Source organism: Lycium barbarum, chromosome 2 (genome assembly GCF_019175385.1).
Source record: "Lycium barbarum isolate Lr01 chromosome 2, ASM1917538v2, whole genome shotgun sequence".
NCBI classification, from domain to species: domain Eukaryota; kingdom Viridiplantae; phylum Streptophyta; class Magnoliopsida; order Solanales; family Solanaceae; genus Lycium; species Lycium barbarum.
The window spans coordinates 135,256,953-135,282,096 of NC_083338.1; the positions used below are offsets into that span (position 1 = coordinate 135,256,953).

General features: G+C 36.5%; 1 protein-coding gene across 1 annotated transcript; it reads left to right on the top strand.

Moving 5' to 3' along the window:
- The first annotated feature begins 1,995 nt into the window (after positions 1 to 1,995).
- Positions 1,996 to 24,606, top strand: LOC132627422 (exocyst complex component SEC6). Its single transcript, XM_060342766.1, has 24 exons — positions 1,996 to 2,299; positions 3,235 to 3,273; positions 3,500 to 3,588; positions 3,668 to 3,758; positions 4,006 to 4,095; positions 4,230 to 4,309; positions 4,975 to 5,067; positions 8,098 to 8,124; positions 8,341 to 8,448; positions 8,554 to 8,716; positions 9,854 to 9,909; positions 10,538 to 10,646; positions 13,572 to 13,712; positions 13,802 to 13,981; positions 14,928 to 15,011; positions 15,113 to 15,199; positions 15,808 to 15,852; positions 17,274 to 17,352; positions 19,547 to 19,616; positions 19,800 to 19,887; positions 19,986 to 20,075; positions 23,025 to 23,141; positions 23,321 to 23,383; positions 24,149 to 24,606. The coding sequence occupies exons 1-24, from the start codon at positions 2,171 to 2,173 to the stop codon at positions 24,278 to 24,280; spliced, it is 2,250 nt and encodes a 749-aa protein (XP_060198749.1). The 5' UTR covers positions 1,996 to 2,170; the 3' UTR covers positions 24,281 to 24,606.
- Positions 24,607 to 25,144: the final 538 nt, after the last annotated feature.

The following is a 25,144-nucleotide window of genomic DNA, read 5'->3' on the forward strand; positions in this document are numbered from 1 at the left end:
AGGATTTTCGCAAAGGCCTGGCATTGATTATGTGGAGACATATTCTCCTGTGGTGGATGCAATTACCTTTAGGTATCTAATAAATCTGGCAGTTCGTGAAAAGCTTGATATGCAACTGATGGATGTTATCACAGCCTATTTATATGGCTCATTGGACCAAGAAATTCTTATGAAAATCCCTGAAGGATTCAAAGTGCCCGAAGCATACAAAAGTTCGCAGGAAACCTGTTCAATAAAACTTCAGAAATCTTTATATGGATTGAAACAATCAGGGCGGATGTGGTACAATCGTCTTAGTGAATATTTGCTAAAGGAAGGATATAAAAATGATCCTATTTGTCCTTGTGTTTTTATAAGAAGATATGGGTCTGAATTTGTCATAATAGCTGTGTATGTTGATGACTTGAACATCATTGGCACTCCTAAAGAGCTTTCAAAAGCTATAGAGTGTTTGAAGAAAGAATTTGAAATGAAAGATCTAGGTAAGACAAAATTTTGTCTTGGCCTACAAATTGAGCATTTGACAAATGGAATATTTGTCCATCAATCAACATACACTGAAAAAGTTTTAAAGCACTTTTACATGGATAAATCACATCCGTTGAGTACCCCGATGGTTGTGAGATCGCTTGACATAAATAAAGATCCATTTCGACCTAAGGATAATGATGAAGAGCTCATTGGTGATGAAACTCCATATCTCAGTGCAATTGGGGCATTGATGTATCTAGCCAATAATACCCGACCAGATATATGTTTTGCAGTAAGTTTATTGGCAAGATTCAGCTCCTCCCCAACAAAAAGACATTGGAATGGTGTTAAGCATATATTCAGATATCTTCAAGGAACAATTGATCTGGGATTATTTTATTCTTATGAATCCAAGTCAGATATGATCGGTTATGCATATGCAGGATATTTATCTGACCCACATAAAGCCCGATCTCAAACAGGCTATTTATTTACATATGGAGGTACAGCTATATCATGGCGTTCAATGAAACAAACAATAGCTGCCACTTCTTCAAATCATGCGGAGATAATAGCCATTCATGAAGCTAGTCGGGAGTGTGTTTGGTTGAGATCAATGACTCAACATATTCAGGAAATGTGTGGTTTTATTTTGAAAAGGGATATTCCAACTATATTGTACGAAGATAATGCTGCATGTATTGCTCAACTGAAGGGAGGATACATTAAAGGAGATAGAACAAAACATATTTCACCAAAGTTCTTTTTTACTCATGATCTTGAAAAGAAAGGTGAGATAGATGTTCAACAAATTCGCTCGATCGATAATTTGGCGGATCTGTTCACTAAAGCATTACCAACCTCGACATTTGAGAAGCTGATATACAAGATTGGAATGCGTCGTCTTCGAGAATTAAAGTGATCTTTTCATCAGGGGGAGAAAATACGCGCTGCACTCTTTTTTCCTTGGTCAAGATTTTATCCCATTGGGTTTTTCTGACAAGGTTTTTAACGAGGCAGCAAATAATGTGTAACGAGGCACATATATGGACATCCAAGGGGGAGTGTTATGAAATATAGTAAATATAGAGTATGGATGTCCACTACACAAATATAATGCCTCTTCCATTATCTTCCACCATTTTAATGGATCTTCCACCATCTTAATGGTTCTTCCATTATCTTCCACCATCTTAATGGTTCTTCCATTATCTCATATATTGAATGCATATGTAGCACTATAAATAGAGGCATAAGTTTTCATATGGGATATACTTGAACACATTTGGATGAATAAGAAATCTCTCCTCTCTTGTCTTTCTATTTCTATTGTGTTCATCCTTTACTATTGTGACTCTTTTAGCTTGATTTTATAACACGAACCGTAATATGTTCTACTGCTACTATTTTAGCTAAACAACCGTAAAGGCATCATCATTTGATGAATTGACCTTTAAATAATAATCCAAAAAATATAAAACCGCATAATAATGTTCTAAACAATCCAACCCGTTGCCCATCAACCCGACCCGCTTTACATCGACTGATCCTTTGTCCCTTGAAAAAATCAAGCTGATTGTTTACACACTCTCTCTTTGAATCAACGCTTCTAAGATCTCCATCTCCAATTTCAATTGTAGCATATATTGTAAGTGAAATTAAGGTGTTATAGATTAGTAAATAGTTTCAGTTTACGAAAATGATGGCTGAAGATCTTGGCGTTGAGGCGAAAGAAGCCTCGGTTCGTGAAGTCGCTAAGCTTTTGCCTTTACCTGAGTTATTACAGTCTATTTCCTCCATCAAAGCCGATTACATTGCTCGTCAACAGGTTTCATATAGATCTCACTGCTTGTTTCCTTTTATTTATTTATTGTGATTTTTTGTAAAATTTGGAATATTATTGTCAATTTGTAGTTCAATTGTATAAAGGAACTGTTACATGAAACGTGTGAGTTAGTTGAATGTGTTACCAAGTACTCCCTCTGTTTTAGTTTGTTTGTCTGGTTTTGACTTGACATGGAGTTTAAAAAAACGAGGAAAGCGTTTTGATCTTGTGGTTGTTAATTAAAGACATATAGAATGCCCATTAATCCTGTGGAAAGTTGCAATTAAAGAGTTGTCAAAAAAGGAAAAAAAACATTCTTTTTGAAACAGACTCAAAAGGAAAGTAGAAAATGACAGAAAAATGTGAATTTTGGAGACGAGCATGATTACATCTTAATTCAAGTTTAAATAATTTTATCTGAGGGAAAATCAATCGTGATCAGGAAAATGTTTAGAGCTACCTGGTTTTTTGCTATATAAATGTGCTGTTTTGAACTTTTAGGTTTGGTCACTTATCACTAAGTCATTATCGTTGTATTTTAGTTGCTTTTCTCTTTGCTTCTTTGTTGAAAATCTAAAACTAATGTAGAACATGTCATAAATACAATGAATTAAATTTCAGCTTTTTGATACGTTGTGGTAATCTGTTAAAATGATTTAATTACCTGCTAAAAGCAATAGGATTTATTCGCATAATTATAGGCGAGTTGTTGATGGATTATAACTGGCTTGCTTAGCCTCGGTTAGTTTATCACACATTGTAACATTTCTATTACGAAGGTCCAAGTGGGGCTGATGTTGTCGCACATGGTCATGTTTATTGGTGGCTTTGTTGTAGAGAAGCTTCTTGTTTCTTTGTAGATTCAACTTAGTGGTCTGAACTTAAATTGAACCTCACTTCGTTATTTATGATCTGGTACTGTTTCATGTCTGGTTCAGGCAAATGATGCACAACTTAGTACGATGGTCGCTGAACAGGTACGTGGATGCTTCTACTTGTTGTTTAGACAAACTCATTCTTATGTCTAGATAATGTTATTGCAATTTCTTCTGTTTTTTTCTGTATTTTGACTTGGAAAGCTTTTGAAGCTCTCATTTCCATCTTGTGACTTTTTCTTATGGTAAAAAAAAAATGGTTGCTATCAAAACTTTTTCTGTCTCCAGATACTAAACTCTATCTGCTGCGTAATTTTCTGGAATGCAGGTTGAGCAAGCTCAAGCTGGTCTGCAATCACTTTCCTTATCTCAGAAGACTATTAACCAGCTCCGAGAAAACTTCCTTTCTATTGAAAAGTATAATAATGATTCGCTGTTTCAGTTACATATGACATTATGTCTTGAGATTAAGCTGAGTTCTTTCTTCTTGAACCAGGCTTTGTCAAGAGTGCCAAACTTTAATCGAAAATCATGACCAAATAAAGATTCTCAGTAACACCAGGAACAATTTGAACACTACTCTGAAGGTATGTCTTGTCATATCTTTTGGTATCCAAGCATTCAGTTAAAGCAAATAAGTGAAATTTTTATATGACCTTTTCCTTAAAAATGATATCTTCATCAAATCATGCTACACTGTCATTGCCCTGTCCACTGCACAATGTCATATAGGTTACTAGTATTTCTGCTATAATAAACTCTGTTTGTGCACCTAACATTATTTTTTTGTTGCTTCACTGATTAGCAATCCATATAATTGCTTTGTTTCTGTAGGATGTGGAGGGAATGATGTCAATTTCGGTAGAGGCATCTGAAGCACGGGATTCTCTTAGAGATGATAAGGAACTAATTAACACCTATGAAGTAGGTTCTTCTAAGATTTTATGTTATCATTATTTAAAAAAAAGTTCTTCTAAGATTTATTACTTTCTTAATCGTCAACTCTCTCCCCAGTCTTTCCCTGATAGTCCGGTGCGTCTATTTTAAATTGGTTACAGAGGTTAACAGCTCTAGATGGAAAGCGAAGGTTCGCACTAGCTGCTGCAGGGTCTCATAAAGAAGAGGTCGGTAGACTAAGGTCAGTATCTTATTTTTTCTTAAGTTTATGTTCATTTAGATTGAATCATAGAACAAGGCCCTATTTTCTGACCCCCAAAAATTTTAAAATTTGTCCACCGTTCACATTTTACCTGTGCTCCTTTTGGTCCTTGATATAATATTAGTATATATTCTGTGCAAGAAAATCTAATTGAACCATATTCATGTTGGATAAACACAGTCAAAGTAGAAGCCTAGACGTGCTAGTTTCAATTTCTGAATAGCTGATGTAGTAAATTATGAGGATGACTGATGATGGAACATTGCAACAACATACCATATCAAGAGAAAAAAAGGAAGAACATTGCAGCAACATCCAATATCATTACCATAAAATCGCTAATTCCGACGGAATTTGGCTCATCAATAACGTTTGCGATAGGTTTTCTGTCGGAAATCCCTGGCGACGAGCCAGATTCTGCCGGGACATCCGTCGGAAATTAAAGATTCTACATGCAGTGAATTGTGCTCGTCTTAATCTCATCCTAACAATTACATGCTACTTAAACTGCGTCTGCAGTGAATCGATAATTATTATAGTAGAACATATAAACAGCTTTTAATCGCTGATTGTTAGAAGGCCTCTTACTCTTAGTTGGCATTGGAATCTGACCATTTTGATTTGGAACTTTTGATTTTCGTCAGAGAATATTTTGAAGATGTGGATCAAACATGGGAGACCTTTGAGAAGACACTGTGGGCCCATATTGCGAATTTCTCTAAGCTGGCTAAGGAAAGGTATCGTTGATTGTTTAAAGAATTATTTATCAAGCTGTCCAATCATGCTACCTGCATATAATGTTGTTCTGTTTAGGAGTTAATACTTAATATTTCATGATTACAACAATACAAAGTACATAATTTGTGAAGTTCTTGTCAAACTTCAGCCGCTAGTGTGGTCGGTGGAAGGCCTTCTTGCTTCTTCTTTTTGTTTTTGTTAGATAGATAATATTATTGGGATAGGCATCTAATGCTGAAATACGTATATACAAACGCATAACATCCAAGATTAGAAGAGGCTGAAAAAAGAAGAGAAATGCCATCTCCTATCCAAGCTATATCCTTACGTAACCATATGAGTCAAATTGCATGGTTTTCCTTGTTTCTTTCTTTCTCAAGAGTGTAGCATAGTTGGTTAGCTTTCCCCAGTGTTAACGATTATTGTGTTTTGAGTATACTTATCTGGACTATTTATATCAAGATTGGGTTATTAGTACTCATATTAGAATCGCCAGGAGCTCCTCATTCGGGTTCATTTGAAAAGCAGGTGACTGCTGGTATATTTGTAAAAGGAATATATTAATCGATAAGCAGAAATACCAATGTCCAATCTTGGGAAGTGCAGTAAATGATATAAAGTAAAAGAGTCCCTTCTTTGGTTGATTAGAGTACATGATGCTTTTTTTCCCTTGATAAGTTTTTTGGTGGAGTATATAATATCACAAACACCTAATTCTCTTAACAATGATACTCATATAAACAGCATCATGGATCTGCACTATACTACTGCAACCGCCAAACTCTCTAGTCCTATGAGGTAGGGCTGAAGAGGAAATAAAATATGCTATTGTTAAAGTTCTCTGGGTAGCGGTTTGCTTCTTTTCCTTTCCTGTGAAATACTTAAAAGGTGACAATAGAAATTTGATATATAAGATAAAGAAAACCCTTGAATTTAAAGAACAAATAGCAACATATCAATGGTGAAACTAAATAACTGCCATAAAATAATACACCTTTGTTCTCTTCAAAGGTATTTATAACTAAGGCTGCCTCCTAATGATTCTCCTTGTCTTTTTTTGTTCCCCTTTTGGATGGAACATATCCCATATATTATTCTCCAAGCTATCTTTGAATATTGGTGGCTGACCAATTATTTCAAGTTGTTGGATGTATGTTACATCTGGCATATCATTTTTCAGATGCAAGTTATGATGCACCTTTCAAGTTGAATAGGCTACCACATAAGTATAAGAAATTAGCTTTTTGGTGCAACGTGGTCTATGTAACTGATGTAGATTCCATGTTAGATATGATCGGGGACTTGCAGAATCTGTAATCTTTTCGCACTATCGTAGTGCTGTTTATATCTTCTATAAGATTAAGCCTTACCTATAAAATATTAGCATGAAGGAATCAAGCTAGAAAGACCACACAGCGCAATGTTGCTGCCTTCGCCTGCAGATTAGTCTCTGATTGTTTTTTGAAAAGGTAAGGTAAAAGATTAGTCTGTGATTTTTTTTTTTTGGTCGACTTGTTGAGGCATAAGATAGCTCATCTGACCAATGAATCAGCGGCATCTTCCTGAAGTTGAGTTCTTAGACAGCATGAAAGACGCTGAAGTTCATGGCTAGCGTCTTGAGACTGGCTTTGATGTCCAAATTCTTTTTGTTTCTCTGTCCATTAAACAGTGCATATAGAAGAGGTGTTTCATGTGTAAGAGTACGGGTGAAGATGTGGATCATATCTTGTTGCATTGTGAGGTGGCTAACCGACTGTGGAGGGTGGTTCTTGATTGGTTTGGGATGCGATGGGTGATGCTGAGAACGGTGGAGGAGGCATTGTATAGTTGGGGTTACAGAAAGAGGAAGAGGAGTCCTAGGGCTTGGAAGGTTGCCCTGCTAGCACTGATGTGGGTTATTTGGAAAGAGCGAAATAGGAGAGCATTCGAAGGGGTGGAACTAGATATTGTAAAGTTGCAAAATAGTCTCTTGTTTCTAGTTTGCTTTTGGTGTTCCCATGAGACCCCTGTTTGTATAGAAGATTGGGTCTCCTTTTTTGAGAATCATGTTTTGATGTAGGTTCTCTCTTTTTGGTGTACGGCTTGTAAACGGGGTCTTTTCCCCCAACTGTTACTAAAATTATTACCTTATCAAAAAAAAAAAAAAAAAAAAAAAAAAGAAGACTAAACATGAGGAACTAAGAATGCATAAATGGACAAATGAATGAACAAATGATAACAGATAGGAAATTGTGTTCGCGTCTCTCAAATCTTAATACTTAAGAGACTAAGCACAACTAGGAATGTAGGCTAGACAATACCGTGTAATATGTTTGTACTGTTATCCAGATCCTACATAATTGTCCACATACAATCAGTTAGATCACAAGCTACAATATGACTTTAAGCTTCTCAGTTTTCCTTCATATTTTTGTTCTTGGTTCTGTACTCTAAATTGTTCGCTGTATAACCACTTTCATAGGACTAGTTTGCATTCTGTCTATCTTTATCAGTGTTATCAGAAGTGAAAGTCAGCTGGGGCTTTAAGCGCAAATAAAGCGTGGGCTTTAATGAAAACAGCCGCAATGGCGCAAAAATAAAAATATATGTACGTTTAGCCCAAGACTAATAATAATAAGCATGACTAACAAATATATGGACAAACAAATTGTAAAAACATGATGAAAAAGTGAAATAACAATTATCTAGGGTCATCTCTTCAAGAGAGGCTCATTGGCAAGGAAAAGTATGTCTTAAAGCCTTGGTGATGACACTGAAGTGCACATAAAGCGAGGCGAAGCGCTTACCATGTTTTGAGCCTCGCTTCAGGGCTTAAGCGCGCCTTTGACAACACTGATCTTTATTAAGTATTATGATTTGCGCATGTCGTTTATAATTTCAAGTAGTAAACTTATTCATGTAACTTATGAGTATAACTTATTCTTCATGTGTTAATTGACTTCTTCTAGTTTGTGCTGAATCTCTTAAATTTCATTTATTTATTTTTTAGATTCTGATCATGCTATTTGTTTGTTTGGGATAATTTGCAGCCCGCAAACACTCGTCCGTGCTATAAGGTATGTTAAATGGAATTCTCATGGTCAACACTGAGTTGATTAATTAGACGTCTTTTTCCATTTATATGTAACATACTTGTACTGTGTTGGAGCTGCCACTGTTATGCCCATAATCTTGGCCGATATTGCACATTTACAGTGTAGTATCTTCTTGCACATCAATATATGTTTCACGAGTCCGGGATCTAGACTGATGATTTATTCACCCTTCTCCAGGGTTGTTGAAATGCAAGAAATCCTAGACCAGCAACTCGCAGAAGAAGCAGCTGAGGCTGAGGGAGGTGGTGCTATGGCTTCAATCGCAAATCCTCGAAGAAATGCCAAGTAGGTTGCTATCTTTCCTGGTTTTGTTCTTTGTTTAACTTTCTGCATGCATTAGGCATGTCAAAGTATATCAATATATATTCTGATTAATGTTTTGGCTTGCAGAAAAACAACTTCTTCTAAAAATTTCACACAACAGAAGTTGAAGGTTCAGGGAAAAGGCTACAAAGACAAATGTTATGAAAGTATAAGGAAGTCCGTTGAAGCACGTTTTGACAAATTGCTCGATCAGGAAGACCTTAAAGCAGCTATAGAGGAAGCTAGAGTGGTTAGAATATCTGCTTTTACATGTCGACGTGTTCAACTTGCCTGCATTTAGAAGTTAATACTGTGTATTTCTCCAAAGACAATATTTATAAGTGACAAACTGAAAGAGAACAATTGTAAAGTAGAATATAATATGGTTAAAGAAGCATAGATTCATATTTCATAAAGTCTTCCTGTTTGATAAAACTCTCGATGCATATCAAGGATCTCCTGGCCTGTTGTTTGTCAGGTATAGTATTCATCTTGACAAGAATTATCCCCATTTTCGTTCATCTTGCTGACTGAATACCAAGCTTTACCGAGCACGTGCCCCATTCTAGTTGCTGATATCACGCGTTCTTATCTAACTTCTTTTTAACGAGTCAATGGGATTTCTGATAAAGCAGACACTAAGTCATTTGACGCATTTGGCGCCTGTAGCTTGTAGCCTATCATTTCTCCCCAATTCAGCAAAGTTTCCCACCTTTGGTTATGTTGTCTCTTTTGAGTTTAACTGCCATCATGCCAAATAACTGCTTGTGTTGAAAGGCTGTTGTCTCACGTAATTAGCTACGAGGAATAGTCTAGGAACACCTTGAAGGATTTACAAGGGATGCTGCAATGAGAAGAAAACTAAGGAGAAATGAAACTCTGGGAAAAGATGCACAGCTGGTTATGCTTCTTAAATAATGAAATTGAAAACAATCAAAGACAAGGGGGATGTGACGAGACAAATAAAGCATATGTTTTGAGAATGAGTTCTTATCTGTGTAGTAGAAAATTAGAACCCTTTTTGCATGGAGGTGCATGTCATGCTTTTCTTTTTAAAGCCTTTTTGTTTTGAACAAAATCTAGGATACTCTTTTTCCGTAAGACATGTCAGGCTGGGTTTAACATATTATATTAACCCATGAAATTGTTGAGAAGATTACTAGATAAAACATCTTGGAATTGATTCCCAGTTTGTTTCTTTGCTTGATATAAAAAAGAGAATTTGTAGTCAGTAGGAGGAAGAATTCAGGGTGAGAGATACATACTCCTGTCAGAGATAAATGACAAAGTAGAGGAAAATTGAACTTTGCGGTGATATGTATTTATTCTCATTATTCCCGATATCCTTTCATAGATTGGTATTGACATGCTATTTTATCGATGTCAGATAGGAGAAGAGCTGGGAGAGATATATGACTACGTGGCTCCTTGTTTTCCTCCAAGGTTTGTGCCTTGCTCTTTACACCTCTGTAATGCCATTTTCTTTTCCATTTATCAGGATTAACTAGATTTAGCGATAGATAAACAAAACATTACATGTCTAGAAAGAATAACCTCCTATTCATGCTCGTAAGATTGTCCTCAGGGCATTCCCACTATCTCAGATTTGGCTCTGTTGTATCCATTAGTGACTTCATTGGAAGTTTCTTCTCAATTTCGGAAATTACTTGGCAAAATAACTCTTATCTCTAACATTAGTCACAATCTGAAGTGCTTCTCATCGCTATTGATTGCTTTCTATTGCTGATAAAGTATAATATTCTATATAACTCAATGTTATATAATCGAGCATCTGATTTTCTAATGTTTGGGATGATGGAGAAGTTTCACATGCATAATGTTTGGTATGATTTTCTTCAAAAAGCTTTTGTTAGCGGTAAGCTATTGCTTGTGCTAAATAGGTGTCATTTTTGGTCTTAAGCAAGCAACACTTTCAACTCAGAGGCATCAAAAAAAGGAAAGAAAAACTCATAAAAGTCTATATCCTAATATCTCTTAACACTTGATCTACTTCTGTTTCTTTTCTGTATGTTGTTATGTCCATTCTAACTTGTACTTTATATGGTAACAGATATGAAGTTTTCCAGCTCATGGTAAATCTTTATACTGAGAGATTTGTTCAGTGGCTGAGAAAGCTGAGTGACCAAGCTACCAACATGACAAATATAGAGATCTTAAAGGTAATGCAACTTTAATCATATTGGCATTTTCTTTCTTTTGGATTACTGAAAGATTACTTTGCAATGAGAAACTGTTGTTAGTTTGATTAAAAAGCTTGATGGTCACTGGTCACTACCCAGTGTAATCCCACAATAGTGGGGTCTGGGGAGGGTAAGATGTACGCAGCCTTACCCCTACCTGGGTAGGGAGGCTGTTTCCGATTGACCCTCGGCAACCCTCCTCCTTTATCCGGGCTTGGGACCGGCAATGTGAGCGAGCTCACACAGGCGGAGTTTGATTAAAAAGCTTGATAATGCAGGAATATCATAAACTATTGAATATGGAAGTACAAATAAGCATCTCTGTCAGTTTTTTTAATCTGAAGAATATTTGATATCAATTCCTATACTGTGGTCATAGCTCATCACTTTAAGGTCAAAATTTGGTATGATTTGTTCAGTGGTTGAGAAAGCTGAGTGACAAAGCTAATAATATGACTGAGTATATAGATTTTGAAGTTATTACAACTTTAATCATATCGGCATTTTCTTTTCTGTTGGATAAGTTAGGGATTATGTTGGCATTAGATATTGTTGTTTGTTTAATTAAAAGCTTGAAAATATGGAAATTTTATATACTATAGAATTGGGAAGTCATTAAAAAGGCATTTCAACCAGTTATTCCATATCTAATGAATATTTGACATTTATCCTGTGTTGTGATTATAGGCTCATAGCTTTAAGGTCAAAATTTGGTCAGATATGATTGTTTCTTTTCCTACTTATTGTGGACTTCTTTCTTTGTATTTACTTGTATACAAATTAGGGGGTTCAATTTTACCTTCTTATGACTGCTTGTAATTAATCTCAATGTTTCCAAATTGTGTATCCCATCCTTCTCGTAAACGTTGACGGGTAGTGCTATAGCATCCAATCATGGCCCATGGGGCAGTAATCCGAAATTCCTTATCCATGTTAATAGTTCACCTAATAGGCTCATGGCTCAGTTTTGGTTCTTCTTTTAACCGGTAATGAATTTCCATCTTGAGAAAGACCATGATATGGAAGGAAGTCATTACTGCTAAATATGGTTTGGAGGATAAGTGGATGACAAACATGGTTAATACTCCATATGGATGCACTGTGTGGAGGGCAATCAGGAATCACTGGCAAATAATGCTTGCAAGAATTAGATGTAAAGCTGGTAATGGTCAAAAGGTATCCTTTTGGAATGATATATGGTTGGGTGACACAGCTCTAAAGGTGAAATTCCCTGTCTTGTTCATCCTTAGCCAAAAGCAACATGCTACTGTTGCTGAGATGTGGACTGGACAAGGGTGGGATCTGGATCTGAGAAGACACTTGAATGATTGGGAAATGGAGATGGTAGCAGAATTTCACAATACAATGGCAGCATTCAACAACTTAACAGGGGAAAGGGATATTCTGGAATGGAAGAAGGATAGCACAGGAATTTTTACTGTTAACTCAGCATACAAAGACCTGAATGTATCAAGTTTTCAAGAAGAAGGATGGCCATGGAAGATGATATGGAAGACAAAGGTACCTTATAAAGTGAACTGTTTTAACTGGCTATTGGCAAAAGAGGCAGTGTTGACTCATGAAAACTTGAACAAAAGAGGTTTTCACTTATGTTCGAGATGTTTTTTGTGTGGGGATCATAATGAGACAATCAGTCATCTTTTCTTGCACTGCAAATGGGCAGACCAGCTATGGAGGATGTTTATCAACCTGAGGAAGATCAGATGGGTGAAGCCTGGGAGCATAGAAGGAGTGTTAAAATGCTGGAACAGGGATGGGAATGTAACAAGAAAAGAGGAGAGATGGAAGATTGTCCCATCATGTATATGGTGGGCTGTCTGGAAAGAGAGGAACCAGAGATGTTTTGAGAACAAGCAGAATAATTTACAGAAGTTAAAGATGAACTGCCTAGCTCTTTTTTATTTTTGGTGTAAACAGGAAATTCTAGATCAGACAGAAGATATTTTTGATGTGTTAGATCTCTTGTAAGAATAGACAACTGTAGAGATCAATGCTGGAAATGTAACCTTTTGGAGGGGGACTACATATTTTGATGTAGTACACCTGTGGATATATAGATTAACTGTTACAAGTCTCAAAAAAAAAAAAGACAGTCAAGTCTAAGTGTTTCATTTTGGTTTCGTATCCCCGTTTTTGGTTCTTTTGTTTGGTAACTAAGTTTTTGTGTCCATGGGCTACATAATTCTGCAAAAGCAAAATGCAGGTTCCTGTCTTACCCATAATTAACTTTAACCACTTCCCATCATCACCTCTCAGCATTAACATATTCATCTTCCCAAGATCTTTTGCTTATGGGTGAGGAAATGCCCCCCCCCCCCCCCCCCCCCCCTCCTCCTCCTCCTTCTTTGCAAGAGATGTTGCAGTGATTCAGAATTGAGATCTTTTGTGAATCCATGAATTAGGTAACAGTTTGGGTGGTCGACTACCAAGAAAGTCCCCCCCCCTCCTTCTTTGCAAGAGATGTTGCTGTGATTCAGAATTGAGATCTTTTCTGAATCCATGAATTAGGTAACAGGTTGGGTGGTCGACTACCAAGAAAGTCCCCCCCCCCCCCCCCCCCCCTTCTTTGCAAGAGATGTTGCTGTGATTCAGAATTGAGATCTTTTCTGAATCCATGAATTAGGTAACAGGTTGGGTGGTCGACTACCAAGAAAGTCCCCCCCCCCCCCCCCCCCCCCCTCCTTCCCCCTCCTTCTTTGCAAGAGATGTTGCTGTGATTCAGAATTGAGATCTTTTCTGAATCCATGAATTAGGTAACAGGTTGGGTGGTCGACTACCAAGAAAGTCCCCCCCCCCCCCCCCCCCCCCCTCATTCCCCCTCCTTCTTTGCAAGAGATGTTGCTGTGATTCAGAATTGAGATCTTTTCTGAATCCATGAATTAGGTAACAGGTTGGGTGGTCGACTACCAAGAAAGTCTAATTGAACTTGGAGTTGATGATTCTTTAGCGCAAGTTTGCTCTGAGAGTGGTGCAATGGATCCTCTCATGAATGCCTATGTTGAGAGAATGCAAGCTACAACAAAGGTTTAAACTCGATTTATTATCATAATTGCCTTTCACATTATTTTAGGACATACATAATGCTGATTTTTTCATGTCATTTCGTAATATAGAAATGGTACTTGAATATCCTCGAGGCAGACAAAGTACAGCCACCTAAAAAGACTGATGATGGGAAACTTTACACACCTGCTGCCGTTGACTTATTTAGGATCCTGGGGGAGCAGGTGCAAATTGTACGAGAAAATAGCACTGATGTCATGTTATACAGGATAGCTTTGGCTCTCATTCAGGTAAGTTCATTGATTTCATGTTATATGAGGACAGATTTTATGTTAATTTTAAGAATAAAATGACTTCTTCACCATTATTGGATCTCTCTTCTTCTGTCTGTCATCCCCCCTCTTTTCTTCTCAAGACATCACTGTCTCGCTCGCCTATATACTGAAGTGAGGATATTCTACTACGTGCTGCTTTATTATCAGAGAGTGGGAGGACTTGCTTTGTTTATTATAGGTCTTTCCATTAGTGTTCTAGTTTTAGCAGCTGGTGTAATTTTCTGGTATTTCAAGATTCTAAGATCTATTGTCTTGTATTTTGGACTTACATACAGTGAATTTAGCTGACTAGTTCTATATAAACATCTACAAGGAAAAATCTTCAATGCTTTGCATTCTTTTGGCATCATCATCATGCATGTGTTAAACAAAACAAACTCAAATTTCCCTGGATTGTTTGCTTAAATTATCCTTTGAAGTAGGGGCCTAATGGTGCATGGTTCTGTCAGCATTTTTCTGAAGTAGTTTTTCTCAACAAATTTGTATATCAAGTGATTTTCAAGAGGACTTGAAGTATTATTTGGACTTAGTTGATAGAAGCACTTCTCCTGAAATGCTTCATCTTCCATATCCTTGCTCAAGGAGGAATATTATTTTCCAATTTTAGTTGCCAAGCTATCCTTTAACGAGGAGAGGGAAAATGAGGGAATGAATCTTGTGTTTATATGACAATCGTTTCCCCCCTCTTTATGAGTGTGTTTATATGATAACCTGCTTGATCAGATGTCAAAAATATTGTCCTGAAAATAAAGGGACTCGTTCTTATTTCTCCCCCCTTTCTGATATATTGCTGGTAATATAATCCATATGAATTCATGAGTTTTTTTATTAGCGACAGCTTAATTTTCAGGTTTCTGAAAAGAAACATATCTGATGGTTGCTTGATGATGTTCCTTTCCAGGTAATGATTGATTTTCAAGCAGCCGAGAGGAAGAGATTGGAGGAACCTGCTTCTGAAATCGGTCTGGAATCCCTATGTGCAATGGTTTGTAAAATTTGGAAATCTGAACTGTTTATTGTGAAGTAGAAAGATCTTTGAATTGTGCTGGTGCTTTACAACTATGCTAAGAGCTTGACACTCGGCAGATTAACAATAATCTTCGCTGTTATGATCTCGCGATGGAGCTAAGTTCTAGCACTCTTGAAGCTCTCCCTCAGAACTATGCTGAGCAGGTCCTTATTAGTTTTTGCCCTCCTCCTTGACTGCTGCGTAAATCTTCTGTGCTTTATCCTGATTGCTGTTACTGCCTCTTTTGTCTCAAGTCGTCTTGTCTGTTAGTTTACATCTAAGATGAATCTGGTAGAAATTTATAATTGTGTATCGATTTTGATTAAAAAGATAATAGACAAAAGTGGTTCATATGTCCATGTCTTTAGCTCTTATTATTGTTATACTAATATTGTTGTGGTCTTGTGGATCTTAGTGGTGTTATTATATTTTTACTTTTTAACTTTTTGGGTAAGAAAATAGTCTCATTTTCTTGATAGTTGTAAATAGATTCTCATTTATAAGGTGGAGGGTTGTACCGGATACTGATGTCTACAACTATAGGAAAATGATTTTTCGGAATTCTAAGAAACTAAACCATCCAATCTCGCTGATGATTGCTAAATACAAAAAAAAAAGAAGAAGAAAAATATCAATAAAAGGACACCATGTAGAAGATGGAAAGCACAACATTCTAAACACGTTCTGTAAAAAACTTATCTTAGAAGTATTGACATTGGGCTTTAACCATAAGTTAACTTCTCTTATGTTAAGTTCTTTGGTTGCTTCTCAGGTTAATTTCGAGGACACTTGCAAAGGTTTTCTAGAAGTTGCAAAGGTATATTAAAGGCTTGATTTTACGAATGCCTGTGACTTTAATATTTTAATCAAGTGGGCAACCTATCTTTTTGAGGATTGATTTTGTTTTTGACAGTCTCTAGAGTTAATTCCCCACTCAATTTTTGTGGAGGACTTTAAGGGACGGCCTACTGGAATTAGCTATAAGCCAGATGTAGGTGCATTAATTAAATATTCTCAAGAATCGTCATGTGCATGACACGTCTCTCTCCTGAAGCAATATTAAAGACCATGTATTCGTTTGAGGTGCAGAACTTTAGAAAATTGAAGTAGCCCATGAAAAATGTATGACTTATCCAAAATCTCTATCAGGAACCAATTGTCTCTTGTCATTTCAACTTATTATATGATCTAGTTAAAACATAGCTTCTCAGGAATAGAAATAGCAATATTCCACATCACAAATTATAAATGATCACATTACATAGAGGGCGCTAGTAGCATACATGGAGGATAAAATAAGAGGTTGTTTGATATGGTTTGGCCACTTCCTTTGTAGACCTCAGTTGGCCCGCAGGTGTGGTAATATAATGGTTGAAAGTGGTAAAAAAGTACAAGATTCATCTAAAATCATATGGAGGGGAATGCTTATGTTTTAAAAAAACATTGATGGGAGATGTTATCAAAACTCCTGCAGTCTATTGGAATCAATTGGTAGTTAAGAACAGAGCCCCCCCCCAAAAAAAAAAAAAAAGCAAATGATTCATATTGGCAATATCAAGGAGTTAAAATTAAGGCTTAGTTTGTTATACTTATATTAGGTTGTGTCTTGATCAAATAATAAAATATGTATATTAGGTTGGGCGTGTGCCAGGAGTCCTTATTGTCTCTTTTGAGACTCCTATGCTAGTGTGGAGATAAGGCTCTAAGTGTAAGATTTAGAAAATTTCTAGCGTTAGGGAACTCTTAATTCGCCTTAAAAGACAAGTTATCTTGCTAGTGTTGGAATGAAATGGACCAGACCTTAATGGATATGGAGAGCTTGTTTTCATTCTGACTAGCTTGGAATTGAGGCATGCTTTATGGGTTGATTGACAAATTAAATCCAACACATAATTCACGTGTCTCAAATAAGCCCACTAAAGACGTAGCCTCTTAAGCCATACAAATAAAACCAAACCTGCACACTGCATCTAAAAATCAGTACCAAGTACCCAACAACATAAATCCAAAACCCTGTTATGCATAAGCCCCAATCGAACAACCATCGGATGTGATTGTCAGTGTTTGTTGCTTAGAGGTTTCAAGTCTTGTGTGAGCAAACAATCTTTGAGAAGGGGAAGACTAGTGGACTTGACACTTGGGATGGCAAGAATGGAGAGTAAAGTTCAAAGAGTAGACTATCAATCATATGTTACCTTTACCAATACTTCGTATCTAACTTGCTCTCATTAATTGCAGGAAGCTGTTCATCAAACTGTCAGTGTTATCTTTGAAGATCCAGGAGTAGAGGAATTGCTCGTTAAGTTGTACCACAAAGGTGAGATTTTCCTCAAATTTCTCTGTTGCTAGGAGCTCTCATTCCATCTGTTGGAAGTGTTATCTTAGAATTGTTACTATCTTTTAGTGGTGAAGTGTTGAATCTATTCCGTCTTTGTGCTATGTTCACAAAGAGATTCTAATCATTTTACGTCTTACAGTGTCTGCACAGTTGCGTGTATGCTATTTTTCTTGATCATTTTCTTTGTTTTCCCCTTTGGATTGTTTTGATTGTATACATATATTTGCTTCTTTTATGTTTTGAAATTACGGTCATCATAATTACCTATATATTGAACCGAGGGTCTATCGGAAACGGCCTCTCTACCCCGTAGAGGTAGAGGTAAGGTCTGCATACATCCTACCCTCCCCAGGCCCCACTTCTGGGATTACACTGGGTATGTTGTTGTTGTATTGAAGTATCTGCTCTAACCTGAAGAGAAGAAAGTCTGAGTCGATTATCACTCCCTCCATTCCCAAAATAAGTCTCCACCTTTCCTTCTGGTGTCTGAAAAATGATTGCCAACTCTTCTTAAAAAGAAAGGTCTGGTGTATTAATGGCCCAAGGTTATAGATAACACGCATTAGTCATTTGCTCGTCATAACAAACCCTTTTTGAATATGCATGGTTATAATTAACACACATTTGGTAGACCAAAACGGATGCATGGCTTCACATGATTTACAGTTTCAACATTTTTTCTAAATAAAATTTGCACTTCCAATTTTGGATAAAGGGAGTACATCAGAGTAAGAAGAGTGTTTAATTCGTATATCATAAAATGTTAACTAAGAATTACTCGTAGGATAATTAATTTGAAAATATATCACATCAAGATTAGGATAATATAAATATTACTTATGTAGTTTGAATTGGTATTTGGAAAAACAAAAAAGAAAAGTTGGTCAAGTAATTGGGAATGGAATAATAACGCATTAAGATACTAGTGAAATTTAATTTTACAATTCTGTGTGGAATCATTAGTTTGTGTGAGTTGGCTTAAAATGTCCTCATTTCTGTGAATAACCAAATCATTAACTCCGGCCATCATCTTGTTAGTTCCGAATCATTAAGAGGTTCAGAAAGTTATTGAAGGATTTTTAGACGCTTCTCTTAAACAAGGTCATACCTAACTCTTTGCATGGTGCTCCTACCTATCTTTGACCAGCAGGACTTATGTGCTTCTCGTCTAGACTTCTACTTTGATGAGATCTTATGGCAACATAATAGTAGTATGGGCTGAAAAAGCTTAGCCACAATATAATATTAAAGAGATTTAATTTATAAGCGTGTCCCAACCATTGTCATTCTTTGCAATCATGGCAATTTTCCATGGGACAACTAAGCATTATGTTAGTAGCGAAAGGATACCTCTGGTGCAAATATTGTCCAATTTCAGCTCTTACAGTGTAGAAGTCTCATCAGCTGCATTCATACACTTTGGTGGTACATTAGTTGCCTGTCTTTAGGAGGAATAAGAAAAGTTCTCTCACCAATTACCATGATTATCTCCCTTCCTTTCTCAGTTGTCACGAAGTGAATGTTCAGTTTCCTGATGAGGAATCTTCTGGAATTTCTGTCTAATTAAAAGTGTGTCAAGTCCAAACTACCTCCTCTACTATTCGAAAGGCAGAAAGTATCATGGTCCTTTTGTCAATTCCCTTCAATCAATAGCAGCTCCTTTTCTTGCTAGCAGGGCAAGGGCATTCTATGCATTTGATTCAATTCCTGGTTCGTCCTCCCTTTCACAGACTAGGAGTATACATCGATGAGCTTAAAGTATGCGTTTTGACTAATACACTTTATTGATTCAATGAAACAATCAATTCTAATTAGTCAAACTGGGACATTGAGTTGGGATTAAGGATTGCTAGAAAAGATAGATGTAACCAATTTGAAACTAACTTTTGGAATTTACCTAGCAATTGACGTTAGAAGTAAGATCTGCAACCTTTATGTGTTCTGCAGCCTAGCGATAGACACTAGAAGCAGGATGTTCTATCCATAGAGAAAGGAGTCTAACCATTATGTACTGCACAAAAGCTGAAGCATTTTATCGTCTTCTTGCCTATCAAAAAAAATGTGAAGCATTCTGTCAGTAAATTAGTTCAAGTCAGATATTATGCAAATGATTAGGTTGTCGTAATTCTAAAACTCTAGCCTTCACTTGAATATTCTATGTTTCATATCTCAGATTGGTTGGAAGGACAGGTTACCGAGTTCCTAGTTGCAACATTTGGAGACTACTTCACAGATGTTAAGATGTGAGTTTTCTTTTGTGCTGAGCTCAGAGAATAGCTCCTCCATGGAATGTTCTTTATCCTACTCATGCGAGCTTTTAAAATATTTTATAGTCATATGCAGCAGCAGAATTTTCTAATTGAGGAATATCCTAGAATGAGTGACACGTATATCCTTAACTTTTGTGTGTTTCACAATTTATGAAGGTACATTGAAGAAAGATCATTTAGGCGTTTTGTCGAGGCGTGCCTGGAGGAGACTGTTGTTGTATATGTGGATCATCTACTTACCCAGGTTTATTTGAAAGTTTCTTACAGTTCATTAATTTGAGACAGCTTTTATTTATGGGTTCACACAAGTTAGTTGACTATTTATATGTCCCCGCTTGGTAGAAAAACTATATTAAAGAAGAAACGATTGAGAGGATGAGGCTTGATGAAGAGGTTCTCATGGATTTCTTTCGGGAGTACATTAGCGTTTCTGTAAGCCCAACAACTTTCTTATTGAGCTCTTATTATTACCTGAGATATATTTTCAAGTTTTGGAGAATTTTGAAACTCATGCACGTATTTCACTTCTCTTAATTTGTCGGGAAGGGTGGCAAATTGATATGCAGCTCAGCTTATGTGCACATCTTTTACTTCCGTTCTTATTTCATTTACTTCTGCATTTTGAGATATGGATGAATATTGCCTGTCTTCAGAAAGCTTGCCAAATCCTTTATGTAAACTTCCTGTTCTAGCTTATGATTTTAGTGCCTTCGAATAACAAATTAACTCTGTAGTCACAAATTACAATACCCGTGTCTTCTATGATTATTTTGGCTTAATGTCGAGCTTAAAACTCCAATTTTGGTACGAGAACGCTACTTCTTTAATTAACTTTTCTATAAGGTTTACTTATTTTAATTTAATGTTGTCAGTGTCAGTTTAGGGCTATATTTTTTTATTTTTGGGCTAAAATGGTGGCAATTTATTCATCCAGTATTCAATCAAGAAGATGCAGACAAAATACAGAAAAGAAGATGATGTTTGCTCTGATACACAAACTAAGCTATAACTCACGTTTGAAAAATTAAAGAGTATTTATTAAAAAAATTGTGAAACATTATATATTGTACAAGGGTTTTATTTCATGTATGTTTTTAGATTTACTTCAACTTTATACTACAATATCATGTGATAAACATGTAGTCGTTAATAAGGAAGACTTGGTTGTAACATTTTAGAGACGAAAAGGCCATATATATCTTCTAATATATCTTCTATAAAACGTGAAGGATAGGGTGAATATTAAATTACTGAAATTGGATCGTAGAAGTATCATGTCGCTTGCCTAGATAGAAAGTACCAAACTCTATCAAATGTGAATGAAAAACAGAAATTAACAGCAAAAGGAGAGGTAACTGGCAAGAGAATTAGAGAGATTGGAAATTTAATGTTGTCTTGATATTAAGAAGAAATAAAGGAATATACTTTACTGAATCCAGTAAATCCATCGCACTAGGTGTCTTTAATTCTTGGACTAGTTAATTGAGGGTTTTGTGTGGATAGTTTCTTTGCTATTCAATGATGGAAGTGTTTTGGTTGTCTTCCCTTTAGATGTATTACTTCTAATTAAAGGATTTTCTTGTCAACTGAAAAATAAGGTTACTTCTATAATATCATTAGGATATGAATTCAGTCTTCAAGCTATTTTAGTGAAATACTGACATAATTTAGAAGATCCTACTGGCCGGAGCTTTGGTCTAGTGGTAAGAGTGCATCGTGTGATGCCCTATAAAAAGAAAACAGACCACAACACAAGTTTGTGGATTAGCCGCACGTCACTAGCTCGAATTCTAATAAAAGTGCCTAGTATTTAAGTGGAAAATGAAAGAGAGGTTTATTATCCACCGAATTTCGAACCATGTGCCATTTCTCAGTTATAAAAAAATTAACTTGATCCTACTTTTCCAATTGAAATTTATATATCTGCAATACTGATGCTTCAAATCACTCACTCACACACACACACACACACACACACACACACGTGTGTATATATTCATATGTTGTCTTAACTTTGGTAACTACCAAGCTGTCTTTTGATGGCTAAGCTGTTGTATGTCAATGGACATGGTCTGTAGGGGTGGCAAATGGGTGGGTTTAGTTGGATTTGGTTTGGTTGAAAATGGTTTGAACAAAAATGGGTTGGGTTTCAAACCGCCCATATTTTATGTGGGTAAATATGGGTTGGGTGATAAATGGCTGGGTTGGTTATGGGTTAACCCATATTATACAAGTGTAATATTATTTCAAGTGTATGTTTATAATTTTTTTCTTTTGTCAAGTTAAATTAATTTTTTCATATAAATTTCAGGGGTGGGGGTCGTGGAGAGGCTGGGGTGGGTGTAAGAATTTTTTTTTTCATTTTTTATAATTTTTTCTTATGAAAGTAAAATATATGAAATTGATTTTTTTTTTGGGCGGGGGAGAGGGAGGGGTGGGGGACCAGAAATTCTTTGCCATTATTTATAAATTTTTTATAGAAGTAATATATAGGAAAATTGGAATCTTTTGGGGGGGGGGGGGTCATGGAGGGGGTAAGATTTTTTTTTTTTTTTTGGGGGGGGGGGGGGGGGGGTTGCAGGGAGGGGGGGGTCATGGAGGGGGTAAGAATTTTTTTTGGTGGGGGGGGGGGTTAAGAATTTTTTTTTTCATTTTTTATAAAATTTTGTAAGGGTAAAAGGGCAGCCCGGTGCACTAAGCTCCCGCTATGCGCGGGGAAGGGCCGGACCACAAGGGTCTATTGTACGCAGCCTTACCTTGCATTTCTACAAGAGGCTGTTTTCACGGCTTGAACCCGTGACCTCCTGGTCAAGGGTAAAATATATGAAATTGATTTTTTTGGGGGGGTGGGGGGAGGGATCGGAGTGGGAGGTAAGAAAAATTTATAAAAAAAAATAAAGTACATGAAATAAAAAAAGTGTGTGGGGTGGGGGCATGGCGGGTGGGTGGTGGGGTAAGGGTTGGGGTGGGAGGTAAAAAACAATTTCTCCTTTTTTATAAGTTTTTTATAAAAGAAAAATAAAATACATGAAATAAAAAAAAAGTGTGGGGGGGGGGGGGGAATGGCGGGGGGGGTGGTGGGGTAAGGGTTGGGGAGGAAAGTAAAAAAGAAATTTCTCATTTTCAAAATGAGTTGTTATTGGGTTTAGTGTGTTCTTATATGGATACCCATATTATACCCATATTTTTATGGGTTAAAGAGGACTTGAAGCTCTTCATCAAAACAGAGACTTGAAGCTCATATTTACCCACCTGAAATATGAGTGGCCCAACTCACTAACATGTGGGTAAAATGGGCTAATTTTCTAAATATGGGCTCAAATTGCCACCTCTAATGATCTGTACCTTTATAACATATCTCAAATTTTCACTTCACTGCAGAAAGTAGAGAACAGAGTACGAATACTCAGTGACTTGAGAGAACTTGCTTCATCTGAGAGCCCTGATATTTTCACACTGGTTTACACAAATATTTTAGAACAGCAACCAGACTGTCCGGTATGTTTTCTTGACTGTTCTTATCCATGCGGAGATATTTCAAAAACTGAGTTATGAATCATTATAATCTACATCTCAGTTAAAAATTGAATCTAGTGTGTGGAAGCTGGTCGTATCTTATTGTTTTAATTTGTCTCTTGATGATTGCTGTTATTGTGCATTGTTTCTCTTAACTGCAGCCAGAAGTGGTTGAAAAGATTGTGAGTCTGCGAGAAGGCATACCACGAAAAGACGCAAAAGAGGTATATATGTGTTATCTAAGTGGCACACATGTTCAGAATTTTATTACAGAATTTGAATTAACCTGAAAGGATATTGCTACTTATTTACTTATCAAAAATAAGATGTTGCTACTCATTAGCCGTTCTTCTGTGCTGTTTTCTACATTAAATCCCTGCCAATGCATTAAATGAAGTTATCATGTTGTTTTAGTAAGTTGTGATTATTTATCTATGATTTGAGGCTTACACGATTTATTATTTCTTGTTCGCCATACTTTTGATAATATATCCATTTCATATAAAGTTGCTGCCATGTGACCAGGAGGTCACGGGTTCGAGCCGTGGAAACAGCCTCTTGCAGAAATGCAAGGTAAGGCTGCGTACAATAGACCCTTGTGGTCCGGCCCTTCCCCGGACTCCGCGCATAGCGGGAGCTTAGTGCACCGGGCTGCCCTTTTTTTTTTTATATATAAAATCAGAAACTTGGTCTGTTTTCTTTATGCCCAAACCATGTTGCAGACTTCTCCAAACTATTTGTCGATCCCTTGTAGACATTTATTGCAAGAGCAGTGATATTGTGCTTTGGTTTTGTTTTACTTTTTGGCTGGAGCTATATTTGAGTTAAATGAACTTGTGTAGAGTAATTTACCTGTAAAAATATCAAAAGCATTAAGCTCATGGTTCTCATGCATTTGCAGCGACTCAGTAGCCCTTCAAAGGATCTTTGTGATGATAACTTCGTTTCTCTTTATTGCTTTCTTGACTGGTTATTTTGTTGTGAAATAGGTTGTTCAAGAATGCAAAGAAATCTATGAACATTCTCTGGTAGATGGAAATCCTCCCAAAACAGGTTTCGTTTTCCCCAGGGTGAAGTCCCTATCAGCGTCAAAACATTCAATATGGCGAAAGCTCACATAGACCAACTGCTGCAACAAATTGTTTGTTTCAGTCGCTGAAGAAAATTTCCTGTACATAAAAATGTACAGATTGGGACTATATTTTCTACGTCTTCATATGATCTGATTTATTTAGCTCATTTGTTCGGATTGTAGTTGTCTTTGCCAAATATGTATTCATTCCATTATCATTTTAGCTATTACCAATTTGCAACCGTTAGGGTTTCACCATAATCGAGTTCTATTTGTAATGATTGTTAAATAATAGGTCAGCTGAGTTCCCCCTCTCTCATATCTGTGTAGATTCTTAAAATGTTTCAACAATGAACAGATATGTTCCTTTTTGTATCCTTACCGTATACCTTTTATTGTAGCACAGAGATTCGTATGTTCAATTAGACGATCAACTAGTTATTCACGCTAAGAACTCCAAACGTGGAGCCAGAATTTTATATACAACTTAGAAACTCGAATCATAGATGAGTGATTCTTCACTTTTTCAAACTTGATAAATGTAAAACGAAAACTTTTTTCCTTTTCATTGGAATGAATGCCAAATGGTTGTACCCCTCATGAGCAAATGGGTGTTTGGACTGCTTCTACGAGTAGTTTGACTTGGGTTACGTTCCTTTTCTATCTCCAACTCGAAAAAGAAAGGTCAAATGGAGGTACAGATGGGGTTCAAGTAAGTAATTTGTCTCCTTTGTCATTCCCAATCACTTTAATTTCAATGGAAGTGTTATTTTCTTGTATAGAAAATGGTTACTTATCACTTTATTTGAGCTTACATTACTAGTTCCGAAGGTGACAGCTTGTCGTACGTTAATATGAATTAATTTGTTTTAGATGCTTCTAACTTGTATTAGGAAATAAATTAGCTAGTATT

Coding starts and splice junctions, on each gene's coding strand:
- LOC132627422 (XM_060342766.1), top strand. CDS start 2,171: ATGATGGCTGAAGATCTTGGCGTTGAGGCGAAAGAAGCCTCGGTTCGT. Junction 8,449..8,553: donor AATCCTCGAAGAAATGCCAA/GTAGGTTGCTAT, acceptor TTTGGCTTGCAG/AAAAACAACTTCTTCTAAAA. Junction 13,982..14,927: donor TAGCTTTGGCTCTCATTCAG/GTAAGTTCATTG, acceptor GTTCCTTTCCAG/GTAATGATTGATTTTCAAGC.